This window comes from Xyrauchen texanus, chromosome 18, assembly GCF_025860055.1.
Source record: "Xyrauchen texanus isolate HMW12.3.18 chromosome 18, RBS_HiC_50CHRs, whole genome shotgun sequence".
Lineage (NCBI taxonomy): Eukaryota > Metazoa > Chordata > Actinopteri > Cypriniformes > Catostomidae > Xyrauchen > Xyrauchen texanus.
In genome coordinates this window covers 30,408,221-30,422,775 of record NC_068293.1, presented here as the reverse complement: position 1 = coordinate 30,422,775, position 14,555 = coordinate 30,408,221, and the positions used below count along the sequence as shown (strand labels likewise).

General features: G+C 36.9%; 1 protein-coding gene across 1 annotated transcript in view; it reads left to right on the top strand.

The window, feature by feature from the left end:
* The window catches only part of fhip1b (FHF complex subunit HOOK interacting protein 1B), a 28,804-nt gene extending 26,711 nt beyond the window's left edge, over nucleotides 1-2,093 (top strand). The window contains exon 13 of the mRNA XM_052148770.1: nucleotides 210-2,093. Coding sequence (XP_052004730.1) covers nucleotides 210-520 — 311 coding nt within the window. The 3' untranslated portion in view covers nucleotides 521-2,093. The remainder of the gene's footprint in view (nucleotides 1-209) is intronic.
* The last annotated feature ends 12,462 nt before the right edge of the window (nucleotides 2,094-14,555 follow it).

Sequence of the window (14,555 nt, the reverse complement as noted above, 5' to 3'; positions counted from 1 at the left end):
ACACAGTTGCTTTAAGTTTTGTCATTACATTTGATTCGTTCAATATAGATGTTTTACTTGCCTTAACTTTTTTGTAAACTGCTCTGAGAAGGACTGACTTTGTAAACTGCTGAAGTTTACATGTTGTGTCTGAACAAATTCAGAGAGCAGGGCATCTTAACTTTCTCTCCATATTTCCTTTTTTAACACTCTCTGTCTCTCTTTCACAGTTAAAAGCCGTAAGACATCTCTGGGTGATCTTATCCTGAGGCACACCAACAGTCCTACAAGAGCTCGCCATGCAGCTCAGTTGGCCCTGGCCCATGTGAGGGATGGAGGGCAATCTCTGCACAGTGCTTTGTTCCGGGGTGGCGCGAGTGGTGGCACCTCTGGCCTAGAGAAGCAGGCAGAAGCACTAAGGGTGAAAAATGCAGTCTACTGTGCTGTCATTTTCTCTGAATTTCTCAAAGAGCTGGCAGCTCTTGCACAGGAGCATGCAGTAGCCCTGCCTTTCCCACCTAGTCAAGGCACTGAGGAATAACAAATACAAGACCAGATGTTTCCTCTATACCTGCCTTATCCACTGTTCCAGGCACTGAGCAGTAGACTAAATAACTGATCTTTAAATCATCTTTTTTTATTTTGTTTTTACTTCAAAGACATGTAGGCTTACAAGGGACATTCGTGCACTCAAAAGGGGAGAGAAGTCATCACTTGTTATTCTCATGTTCATAATGTAATTTTTTTTATTGTACAGGACCATTTATCCATTAACTTTAAGGAAATTGTGCATACAAATATTGTATATATTCTATATAAAATATCAGTGTATAATAATTTTGTACTCTCAGAGAGACTTGCATCGTTTAAGCTGGAGGAATGTGGCAGTTAGTTTGCACTCCCTACATTTCTATGTCATTTCAGAGACTAGCTTAAGTAGACTCACTACACAACAGTTCTTTTACATTTTATGGGTGGGGAAGTGCCATTTACCTTTTTAGCAATGTTTGAAAGTTATTTTGTCTTTTATAGAAAAATTGGTCTATTAGATCACAACATAATAGTTGGCAAATTGTCATTGTCAGACACCTACTGCTTTTAGTTTACTAATCACATGCAGGGCAACAAGTGATCAGCAGAATTTGCACCTTTATTGAAAAATCTATGAAGATCCAACAAGTGTACAGGTGAAAAACTGCAGATTTTACAATCTCTAGCACACATCCTTTTCTCCAGCTAGAGTAGTTGGTGTCATTAAAGGGGAGAATGTTCAAAAGGATTTCCCTTGCCTCCTCCCTAAGAAAAGCCAAAAACATTACCATTGATGGACAGTTTATGTTTAGTTGAATTTATTTGTTCTAGCTCATTACATATCATGTAAGTGTATTGTCCATGTTAGGACAAATTATAATAATGGTACGTTCAACCAGCATGGCATTAGAGATCCTCTTCAGTTTCAGGAAAGAGTTTTATTAGCCTGCCAACAAAGATCTCCTCCAATATTTGATGTTAGGGTTATAATCTGTTCACTCTTGGCTTCTGACTGGGTGCTAACATTTTAAATTTGTGACTGGTCTGCGTAAAGAAAAGTTCGGATAATAATTACCTGTCCCTTAAAGGAGTAAGCAAAGTTGTGTGAAGCCATTATATAAGCCATCTTAGTATTAGAACATAGTGGGTTTTTTTTTTTTTTTTTTTTTTTTTTTAATTTGCTTGTGGTATTGAGTGAGTGGGATTGGCCATTATTTGTGCATCGTGAACAACAGCCACAGTTTCACTTTTATGTTGATTTTAAGTTGTGTATTGCCATAAAACTCAACACTACGTTCAGAATGGAAGGACATGTTTTTTTGTTTTGTTTTTTTTGCTTTCATATTACAGAATTGTTTTCCCTGATTTTTGAAAGTGGAAACGTAAGAAATATTTGAAGAATATTGATTGGAATGCTATTGTGAAATCATCCATCCAGGATCTCTTATTACATGCAAGTCAAATGCTTATTACTTCACTAAATTTTTGTTAGTTTCAAGCAGTGTTTTTTGCTGCTTCAGTTGTTTTAAGTTCAATGATTCTGTTGAATTAAATATTTCAATGGGCAAAAAAAAAAAAAAAAATATATATATATATATATATAAAAGCAGATATTTCAAATGGAAGTCAAATAGTATTTTTTTCCCCTGTTTCCTCTAGCTGCTAATTCATCAATCCATCAAATTTTTTTTACACTTATCTACCCATCCATCCCTGTCCTTCATGGAAGGTATGTGCAGGAATGTAGTTTTGTGAGGATGAAAGTCACACTTAGATTTGGCTAACCTGAAACATGTCAAGGCTAATTTTATGTTTACTGGGTGAACGGACTTCACTTTATTCGCCTACAAATGATGACGAAATGCCGTGACGTTTTTGTTATGCCAAAGTGTTCGTTTCGTGAGATTTGTCCTGTTCGAGCGAGAACTCTGGCGTGACGCTTTTTGTTTACAATCGCGCTTGCCAGCTGAGTTGTTACCTAGGTTACTGTCCTTAAAATGGATAACTTTGAAGCCCGTCTCACAGAGATTTTGTGGAAAGATAATATTTTTAAATTATTTGCAACACAAACTCTACGAAGACTGCAAGGACACAAGAAGTGAGTGGAGAGAGATTTTAGTTTTTAAAAGTGAAATGGGGCGTGACCAGTTTAATAAAGCCGTGGCAGTCCACGAAGAGAAAAACCTGCATTATTGGCTTTAATTGTGGCTGGAACCAATAAACAAACTAAACATTTGTTTAGGGCCCCACCCACCACCCCATTTATTTTATTTTTTGCCCATAAACAAAACACACAACCGTATCAATGAAACGTAGTAAGTTTCATTTTGTATATTTTTTTCTAAATTAACTAGAATTTTCTAGAAACCTGTAGGGCCCCATACACTATTTTTGTTTGGGGCCCCCAAAACCCTAGGTCCGGCCCTGGCTGGAACAGTTCGTTAAACACAGTGACATCACCCTAAGCCTAAACGAACCCAATTTAAAACGACGTCGCACGTCGTATAAATGGCGTCTTAGTTCATCCAGGAGAAAATGAGTTTCCAAAGTATAAACCAGACTTTAGCGTTCAGTCATCTCGTGGAGACAGCGGGGATAACGTTGTTCTTTTTTTTATTTCTAAATTGGAAATCAAATATACACTTTGTTCTGAGTTTGTCATAAATACCAATGCACAAAACATATCCATTGTTTTGAGGAAAGTGATTGCTTGAAGCATCAATATGCACAAAAAAATACAGTTGATGATTTTCTGTGCTTTTCCCCGTTTGTTTGTTTGAATGGAATGTTAATGTTGAAAAGGACTTTTGTGGCTTTTTATCTATGCAAACTGGTTTCTGTTCTTGTGGAAAAGCAAAGATTGTTTCACTTTGGCAATATTCACATCTATATTGCAATCTGGAACAGCACTTCAACAGTCGTCTAATCCCTTCAATAATCTGCTGGACTGTATGGAAACTCATGCAAAATTATGAACGTAATCAAAAATATTTTCTATGTTTAAAATGGACAAGAAATGTGGAACTGAATGGGAAATAGAATCAACAGTTAAACTTTCAAAAAGAAACAAACGATAAGGGAATGTTTTTATTAATTTATAAATGTTTTACCTGGCTAAACCTTTGGCTTCATAGTCTTTATTTCAGAAGTGTTCATAAATGTTCGGTCCTCTGTTATTAATGTTCTGACAAGATGTGGTTTATTTCAATAGACTTTGGGCATAATGTATGTGGAATGTGAACAAAATGATCACTGAATGCACTTCAGCCGCTGGCTGATTTGTTGCTTGCACTTCAGAATTATCTGAATAATAATTTTCTTGGATGACACAAAATTCACTTTGGCTGTTGTTCGGACTGGGTTTAATTGGCAGATTAGATAACTTAAATGTTCCCTTGTTAGAAGAACAGTAAACCGATTTGTTGTGACTCCCTTTCTTATCCTCTGATTGCAGTGGAGGTTGTTCCAAAATGTGCAACTTAAATAATGATTGTTATGGGAGGATAAGGTGAACAGGGTTTACAGCTTTCAATTCCAAGTTGTACACAATGTCAAAAAGCAGTATGTTAAGTATAGTGTTAGGGGTATAACAGTTATGACCCGGATCAGATAAGGAGAAAGAAAAACCAGGAGTCAAGAAGTTCAATCAAAGAATCCAAAATTTACTGAAGAATAGTTGGCAGTGAAATTGGTACAGCCAGCGCCAAAGTCTCACGAGGAGATCGAAAGCTAACTCATACCTTACACAAAATTTTACATCAATTATACCATTTGCAAGGACGTATATTCTATTATTTAACTCCTGATTGGCTAACAGAGCATAAAGTCACAACATATAGATAGCTATAGCACATCAACATTAATCAGCGCAATTGTCATCCTGGCCCGAGATTTACATCTGAAGTGACCTCGCAGATGGTCTCGGGCGTCTTCGAGTCTGCCTGCTGTGTCTCCCTGGGTTCAAAACCTGGGTAGAAGGTCAATACGCACACACGAAACACTGACGAACGACAGTGTTTCTCTGCGCACAAGGGAACCAGAGCACACATTTATCAGGTCATTTTAACCAAAACAGTGAGATAAGAAATATTGACCCCTCAGGCAAGGGAGAGGAAAGAAATAATAAGAGAAAATTTACACTTCTACTTATTCAAGTGCTATTACATAGGATTTTAAATCATATAATTAGTCATGGACAGGTAAAAATCAACCACAGAATACATCTGGAACATATGTTTAACATTCCCCCTGGTGTCTCATCTCAAGCTTATTCCCAAGACGACCTTCAAGTCAGCCTCCGTGTAGAACAGAGAGAGAGACTTCAAGGAATGTGCATGAAATCAAAAATTAACTCTTAACACACATATGATTCGAAGTATATTTCAGTTATGCATAAGAAAAATTTAATTGATTATGTGCGAATGCATATAGTTAATTCATCACTTTATTAAAGAAGTTTAAGCAACAAAATATAGATACATAGTGATCAATACATCTTTATATATGCATCGATATAACTGAAGAGACAAGGGATTTCGACCCTCACCCTTCAATAGTGTATGTATTTAGTCAGGCTGTTAATTAGGTTTTGAAAGGCAAAAAAAATTTTGGAGCAATTTTTCAACCTTTAATCTTAAAATTCTTTAAAATCTTAGTTAATAGTGTTTACAGAAACCAAACATATTAGCAAACCCAAGAAATTATATAGAAAGTGTAAATTAATTCTGTAGAGCAACAGGAATTGATGAAAAATATAGAAAATCAAAAGGGAGGAATTTTTATTCAGTTCTTGTATTTGAATTCTGTGTAGATTCCATGAGGGGTTGGTTAAACTGTTACAGCTGCTTCATTGAGAAAAATGCCTTTGAATGTAAAACACAACATTTAAAATTGACATAAAAGTGTGGCTTTAATTTTCCTCTTAATTCTTTACAAAATAGGTGGCTCATGTTCTCAGACACCAGGGTTAGTTTACTGATACTGGACCGTTTCCTAGCAACAGTGGAGAAACTGGCAAGAGAAAAAAACTCTTGCTTGAGAGAGAGGAGAACAGATGCTAAAGGGAAGGTGACACAGGTAAGGCTTTTAATCCACTTAAATTCAGTGATAAACCATGTAATTTGTATATTCTGTGAGATATATATATTTGTTATTTATTTATTTATTTTTTTCTCTCTGAGCAATTAATTAGTTTTTCAAATTACAAACATATTAAAGAGTGGTTAGAGGGTATAATTGCTTATGTTAAATTTAAAGTATTTTGTTTTGGATAACAACTTGGAAAGTAATCTATTGTGTTATTATTGATGTCCTCTTATCTGGCACAGTTCAGAACAAAGAAAGATAACAACTAGTAAGCTGGTTAAAGATATTTGAATTTGTCACATGTTTTCATCTTAAACAGATTTGGTTTGGTAACAGTAAAAAAAAAAAAAAACAATTATCCACAGCTTTTTTTTACACCGTCCTTAACAGTGCAAAGCCAATATACAGAGTTCATCTGCTGCAACTCCTCATAGATAATGCAGGATGTAAGGTGAGAGGATACATACAGAACAGACAGGATAACTTGCACCATATCAAATGACACTGTATTATTGTAATTTAGTTACAATAATACAGTTATTTTTTTTATTTATTATTTCAATGGTACGGAAGCCCCGAACCGCAAGGAGGAAGAAAAAAAAATAACGGTGAAAAAAAAAATAGTCTCAGTCTTAATTTTTTTTTCTCTCTTTAATTTTTTTTTCTTTCTCTTAAAAACAATGCATGCGGTTCCAACCTTGGCCACCAGGTGCCACTATCAGTAAACATGTCATATTATGCTTTTAATGACTTCTCTGCTGCTATATATTTGAATAATACATTTATTTAGGGGTTTGCAAACCTTAATAAAGATAAATGAGGTTACATATGATTGATAAGGCTTTCGTTGTTGTGTTTCAACTGGAGCTAATTTTTGTTTGAAATTGTTGGTCTTTCAAAAACTTGTATGCTATTTGCTCAGTGTTACATGGTGGAAGCGAAGGACTGTATTGAGGGAAACATGGGGAAATTATTATTATGTCTGTCCTTTTGAACATCTGGTAATGTTAATATTGTTGTTAGTAATCCAATTTCTTAAGGAAAAGATCATTTATAAATTAAATACTCGCGACTGAACAGGGATGGCATGTGCAGACAATCATGGTGAAATTTAATTATAATAATATATTTTAATATAACAAGTTGTCTATGCTTTTGAAACACACTGTCTACTGCAGAAGTGTAGAGTTCTAGATGAACAATGTCAAATAAATATCAAAATATTAAAATAGCAATTAATTTATAAATACATTGTAGCCTAAATGCATCGTTGACGTATGTAACATCTGGAGTTATTTTTTAGTTTGAAATTGTTGGTCTGTCTAAACATGAGCTAGACAGTTATGCCGATGTAAAATGCTTATCCCAAACAAATTGGTGAGGGGTGAGGAATCACCTATAGTAGGCCTATTGCTCTCACTGGGTTCCGTCAGGGGAAGATTTTTATTAAAATATATATGATTAAATTATGGTCTAATTTTACGTTTTGTAGTTTGAATTATTAGTAGTTTAGCAACTTGATTCATTCACACAGGAAATGACCTCAATACAATATGTAAACATCTTAATTATTTCATCTTAAACATTTAATTTGATAAACTGGGCGGAAAGTGCATTAATGTGATACAATTATATTTAAAAGCATATTTTATTTTCTAAAGTCTTTTTCAATCCCTGAAAGTATCTCCCATTATAACTCCATTGCAGCAGTACCGCACCATCTTGAACTCTGAGTAGGGCATCAATTTGGCCAGCGGCGGCCCTGAATTGCAGTCATCCAGTTGAATGTGCATTTCTACTGACTCATACAATAACATTACCAGATGAACCCCTAACACCTCCGAATGAATCAAGTTGCTAAACTACTAAAAATTAAAACCATAAAATGTCAAATTAGACCATCATTTTTTGAAGGGAGAGAAAAAAAAACTTGCGGTTCAGGGCTTCCGTACAATGGTTTAATGCAATTGTTCACTTTTATTATTATTTATAATTATTCAATCATTACTGTACTATTGCACAAATGCTTTGTTTGAAAGGTACAGAGATAACTGCTGATTTGGCATATAAATAAAGTGACGGTAAATAATATAATATAATATTATCATATCCCCCATGTCATATTTTCAGACATTCTCCTGCTTGAAATTTCTGGCTGACATCTCTATCTACCCCTCTCTTCCTTTATACTGCTCTTTCTTGAACAGAACCTTTCAGGTAGTGTCATAAAATAGTGTTACACAATAGGTGATGTCTCAGATTGTGTGAATAGCTGAGCGAAAAGATACTAAAACGTTGACATACATTGCATGATGGGAAATTTAGCTATTCAATTATTCTTCATTTCAGTGCAGATTCCTATTTATTATTGTGTGTGTGTGTTAGGTGAAAGTTTCCTTTTCCAAATCAAACAACGGTGTTATTTTATCATGTGGCTCACACACACTGCTGTCAAACATTGTTCTCACAGCATGTCCTCTGATAATAGCCTCCATTTTATTTCAAACTCTCTGCCTCCTACACATGTATGCTTTGTACTCACTCAACTGCTTTATTTCCCATCATAAATTAAGTATTTAGAGTCTTGTGCAGATGTGTAATGTCATACTGGTCCTGAAGGGGCTTGAAGAGCAGAGAAAGAAGTCTGGAGAGTGAGAATATAAATGAGCATGGGAGAGCAAGTGTACTTCTCAGTTTTGTGATAACATTTTCTTTTTAGTCTGTCTTTTGCCTCCCACATATAGGCTGTCCAGTTTTTTTGTTCACTGCCTGCCTCACTGAATTTGAAATGCTAATAATCTCCTCAGTGGCAGAAATATTCTCTCTTCTCTTTTGCTCACATTTGCCTGTTTGCTACACTTTTCCTATTTATTTCCCCTTTTTTTTATCTAGCCCTTGGTCCCTTGATTTTTTTAGTTTTAGTTTAGTTTTAGCTTCTTCGTATTTCTCATCTCAGCATCTGTCAGCCAAGGTCAAAATTTTACATGCAAATCAGTAAAGTAGGAAAGACATGTTTTTGCAGCTCCTAAATTTTCTTAAATGGAATATTAATAAAAAATCTATAAAAAGGAAAGAAAATGAAACAGTTGTGATGATATAATAATAAATAAATAATATCGTAAAGGAAATAAATAAACCAAGTAAAATCTTAAAATTCATATGAAGCTATACATCAATTATTTAAAGTCAGTGAAACTATCCTTTTGTTCTCTTGTCTTGTTTCACTCTTTCTCACTACTGTTTGCCCTCTCAAATGTGCTCAGCCACTGTGTTCTGCAAGGCAGAAAACTGTATCAAATTCCAGAATTAAGCCGCTTAAGGTTTCCTACATTCAGTCAGTACGACCGCAAACAACAGTGGGCTGAGTGAGTGTGTTGTGGTGTTATCTCCAAGAATTAAAAACATTAAAAAACGTAAGATGAAACAACTTGTTTCACTTCTAAGGTCTTGTGCTTGTTTGCTTGTTTTAAATTAGTGCTGTCAGTTGTTTAAAATATTTAATCGCACTTAATCTTGATTTTAAAACTGATTTTAAAATTTGACTATATATAATTATTTTCCTGTGAAAATGCATTTAGCTTCTTCTTAGGAAAGAAAACAAGACAATATGTAACACAAATATATTATTAATGTTTTGCAAACAAAGCCTTCCACAGTATAAAGACAAAAATGCTCTAAAATACCACCACTTTAAATAACATTAAACATTTCCTTAAGTGGGATGTTGACTAATTGAAAGAACTAGTCCCCAACTTTGTGTGTGCATTGTAATGCACATTACATCTCTGTCCTCCACAATATTTATTGGCCTGCAGGCTGTGGCTATCCACTTTGCTACAGTAATTGTGAAGCTGCATTCACGTGATTTGCACCGCTTTGAACTCCTCGTGAAAAGTGCATCAAAAAAGAGCTTAGATCGCAATGCCATATCTATCTATGTTTTGATAAATAATACATCTTATTTTGCTTTTAGTGATAATGATAATTGATATGAATTGTACGGTAATCATAGTGCATAATAAGGCTTAATGAAAGTACAGTGCAGCACCGGGGAAACACTGATGCTTCACTCCAGTGAATCATGTGAATGCGGCTAGTTAAGACTTGGTGTAATTTTGTGTAGTACTTAATTTTTGTCACAAGTCACATCTGGGTTTGTTTTGTAAAATTATTATTATTTTTTTATTTTTTCAAATCTCTTTCATTGACACATAATTGCTGTTGTGTGTTTGCATCGCAAATGTTCTGCCCTATTTCAACCAGTGTTCAAACTGGCACTAATCTGAATAAAATGTCAGAATCTAATTTCAAGTTGGTAGGTGTGTTAATCCCATTAAAAAAGTAAACGATAAAGCATTAAACATTTTAATTTTATTGAATGCATTAATGTTTTACTATCGATGGTTCTATTTTGAATATTTCTGATAATTGTATCCAGAGCTTCAAAAATGTGATATTCTCAATTTTGCTTATTAACCATTTGCAGCAATCATGAGTTTAACTGAATCTTAAAAGAATTGTTCGCTTACAAATGAGAATTATAAAACGTATGTAATTTTGCTCTGTTTTTCTACAGAATACTTGGAATATTATGCATAAGTTGCATGGGCTACTTGACAGTGTTGGGTCCTTTTTTAAGCTTTAAAGCACTGTGACTTGTAAGTGTCACCTGATTTTAAAATTTTGAGTTCCCCTGAAGATAGAAAGTTATAAAGGGTTTGAATAACATTGATGTGAGTAAATTATAACACATTTTTATGTTATATTAACATAACTATTTATTTGCAATAATTTATAATAATATAATAATATATTGTGAAATATTATCATAGTATATACTGTAATGATGCATTGTGCAAATTATAAGTAATGCAATCAAATATGTTGTCATGGCTGTAATGCAATAAAATATGTTGTCATGGCACTTGATGTATGTTGCACCAGATCAACTATATCTCCTTGTTTTACTTATACAATCTGTAATGAGAGGGATAAATAATGATAACCTGAAAAGTGCACTGATATTAAGTTGTCTTGTTATGAAATAGAAGTATAACATGAGCTCATTCACCTGCATTGTGAATGCAGTGCATAAGAGATATGCAATGAGGCATATGCAGAATTCTGAGATGGGTTCTGGTGGGCAGAGGCCTTCTCAGCACGGCACTAAATGAGTATCCAACAGTAGGAAACATCCAAAAGCTGTTTACCTCCCACTCAAACTACAAAAATTCTATCTTGTCCTTCAGGCCAGAGAGTTTTAATAGCTCATCAAATTTATGTTGATCCTTATATTTATCTTTTTATCTCAAGTTTCCTGGGGCCTGATGAACTTGTCAGTTTACTTGCAGCTTGAGCTAAGTAAAATGCTCCAGAGTATGTCCAAAATATGCCTATGCAATTTATTTTTCTCTTTGAGAAGCAAAAATGACAAGAGGGCTTATATTTTTGCATAAACAGCAAGTGGAAGTGCCATGTGTCTGCTGTTAAACCAAATTTCACAAGCCATAAACATGCTTTATGAAATGTTAATTATGTGTCTCAGTATCAATGATGCTTTCCAGCTGTTTTGTATTTGAACGTATGTGTAATTTGATATAACCGTAACACACACACACACACACACACACACACACACACACACACACACACACACACACACACACAATTAAGCAGCGAGACAGGTTATATTTTTCACCCGACAATGGAACTTTTGGTGAGCTTTCACAATCTCTGTCAAAAAATTGTTTTATGCTTACTTTTTATATTATTGTGGTTTTAGACATATTTATAAAAAATAATAATTCTAAGCTGAATACCTGATTTTTAAAAACATATTAAATAATTTAGAAGCTAATTGTTTCTAATAACACAAGTAATTTCTCTCTTTCTGAACCTTTCCTGACAGGTCCAAAATAGGCATTGATGAAAAGTCGTTTTATTTCATTCCAGTCTCAAAGCCTCCGCAAACCCTTCTCATCCTATGCAATGTTTGCTGTGTCTCCAATGAACAGCAAAACCTCCCCAATGAGCAGCAAAACCTCCCCTAGTACCTCTCCACAGCCCCCACTTAGCCCATCAGCACAGTCAGATTTAGAAGGCCATGAGGACCCAAAGTCTAGTACTGTAGCCTCTTCCTTTTCCTTACCATGCTGGGCTACACAGACACTATGTGACTTAGCTAGATGTGAGACAGACCTCAGACGGCTGCAAGAGCAACAAATAGCTGAAGCACAGACAGTAAGTCTTTGCGTGGATCGTGCTCTACGTGGAGCCCAAAGGGAGGAGCGCCGTCTGCTGGAGAGGGTAGAACAAGATCATCGGGATCTACAGCGCAGACTGGAACAGGTGCAGAGAGAGAATGCAGCAGCCTTAATGGTTGGAAAAACATTGGTGGACCAGAGATTGTACAAAGTCATCAAACTCAGAGAAATAATAAAGAAAACGGGGGGTGATTGTAATAAGGATCAAGAGGGCAATCAGAGGCGGGATCAGCTTCTTCAAAGTGTGTCAGAACTGGTCCAGTCTTGGGAAATCTCACTTGCACTCAAACGTGTATCTTTTAAACCCAGTGCTCAACCAAATACTGTAACATTTGGTGAGATCAAGGTGCAAGACCACAATGTTCATCTTCCTGTTGGTGGCTGTGGGCAGCAGGGACAAATGTGTTCCCTCCATACCACTGAAGCACACAGTGAGGGTCATGTTGGTGGAAAAGGACTTAGCACAACTGATGGAACCAGTTCTGGGCAGAGCCAAGTCCTGTATTCTGGGCCAAGGACAAGGGACTCATCAACAAGTAGTGGTAACCAGAGAGTTGTCCGGAAACTCCGTTTGTCCGAACGAAATGATGAAGAATCGGGGGAGGTAAAGCTTCAATCCACACAGTTACATCATAGGTCCCCAATACAAGTCCCATGTGAACGTGATTCATCACAGGAGGATGAGTGTGAATCGCCTTCATCTGAGTGCAAAGGAGATGAGCTCTTTTGGGCTGTACCTTCACTTAGTCAAGGAGAGACAGAGGGAGAGTATGTTGGGCATATACAAAATGGGCCAATCACACAGTTTGCTTTACAGAGAGTAAGAAGTCAAAGAGAACTCTCTACATCTCCAGAGCAATTTCACCAAGAACAATGGACTTCTAATGTCCGAAAGACCAGGTCTTCCAGAGAAACATCACAGTTTGAACCAAACTTATCTCCAGAGAGCCCCAGAGATCTCCTCTCTGTTCAAGGCAGCAACAATCATTTCTTACGTGCCAGGTCTTATTCTCAGTTGCGTGCATCCTCAGATGACCATGCCCACAATCGACCCCCATCCCCTGCAGACAGTGTAGATTCTGGGTACACTTTCATTGTCAGCTCCCCTAAAGATTACACAAACTTACTATGTCCCACTGCCCGTATGTCCAGATCAACTGCCGACCTCTCCCACTGCAGCCGATCTTTCAGTGGAACAAGAGCAGAGCAGACTAAGAGTCATCTGTCCTCCCTTTCAAGCTCCAGCTTCCAAAGAAAAAGTGAGATGTCACAGATTAAATCCTGTCCCAGCCATGGTAACTTTGGTAACTCTCAAAAAAACACCCAACATCATAGTACTCATTCCTGTAGTGTGTCTCGTTCACTCTCTATGTCTGTTATTGATAGCTCATCTCAGAATAGGCTGAACCACCTTACAGGAGGGTGGCAGAATTCTGTAAATTATGACAGGCTCCGGCGAGAGAGAATTAAGCCAGCCCTCCTAGAACTGGAGGAGGATGCAGAATCATTGGCACCTGAAGAAGTTCGTCTTGTTCGGCAGTTTGGTAAACAGGGCTCAGGACGTGCTGATCTCATGCTGCCCAGTGGTGTTCATGCAACTCCACAAGGCCAACTTTTCCTTGTCGATTGTGGAAATGCTCGCGTCCAGGTTACTGATGCTCATGGCAATGTCCTACAACAAGTGATTTCTCCAAGGAACGACTCAGGAGGCACCTCACGACGCTGCCGCAATTACTTTGATGTGGCTGTTAATGCCAAAGGTCTAATTGCCTTGAGCTGTGCAGCTGAGAGAGCTCTCCTTATCTTCAGTCGGCATGGGCGGCTCCTCCAAACATTTGGAGGGGGACATTACATTGCAGGAGTGCCTCAAGATGAGCTGGAAGCACCAAGAGGAGTGACAGTTTCCCAGAGAGATGAATTCCTTGTTGCAGACATAAGAAAGGGTACACTTACTGCACTGAAACTTGAACCTAAAACTGGCTCCAGATTGGAACGCACAGTGGTGACTGGTTTCCACAGGCCTTATTTAGTGGCAGCATGCTTGCACTCTGGCTTGATCGCAGTTTCTGAGCGAGGCAATGAGACGGGGCAGGAGACTTGTGTGAAGATTCTAGGACCAGGATGGGACACTCTACGGATTCTGGGTGTGTGCTCCAGCATAGGACCAGTACTCTCCTGTCCCTGGGGCCTCTGCATTGATAAGGATGGGGCGGTGTTGGTGGCAGACTGGGGAGAACGGCATCGAGTGCTTCTTTATCCAGCAGAAGGGAAAGGACGAGTGATGGTGTCTGATGGATTGAGCTGCCCTCGTGGACTGGCACTATTACCGAATGATCTCCTAGTTGTCTCCGACAGCATGCATCACTGCATTAAGATTTATCATTACAAATGAATAGTAACCAAAAAGCTCTCCATTTAGCAAAACAAAAATTGTGTGTCTTAGTGTGTCAGGCTTAGATGAGTATTTGGCAACATGTATCAAATTTACTTGCCAGTGTAATATCAAATCACAAGGTACTGTATATAGTCGCAACTTTATCCACGCGCAGAAGTTTCCTATGCAATAAGAATGGGATCAATGACAATTCTATTTATTAATTTTGTTTTTTTTTGTTTATTTTAGGTATGGTAATCCTTCCTAACTGTAGTCACAAAAAAATTATCTTAAATAATTTACTCACCTTCATGCCATCCCAG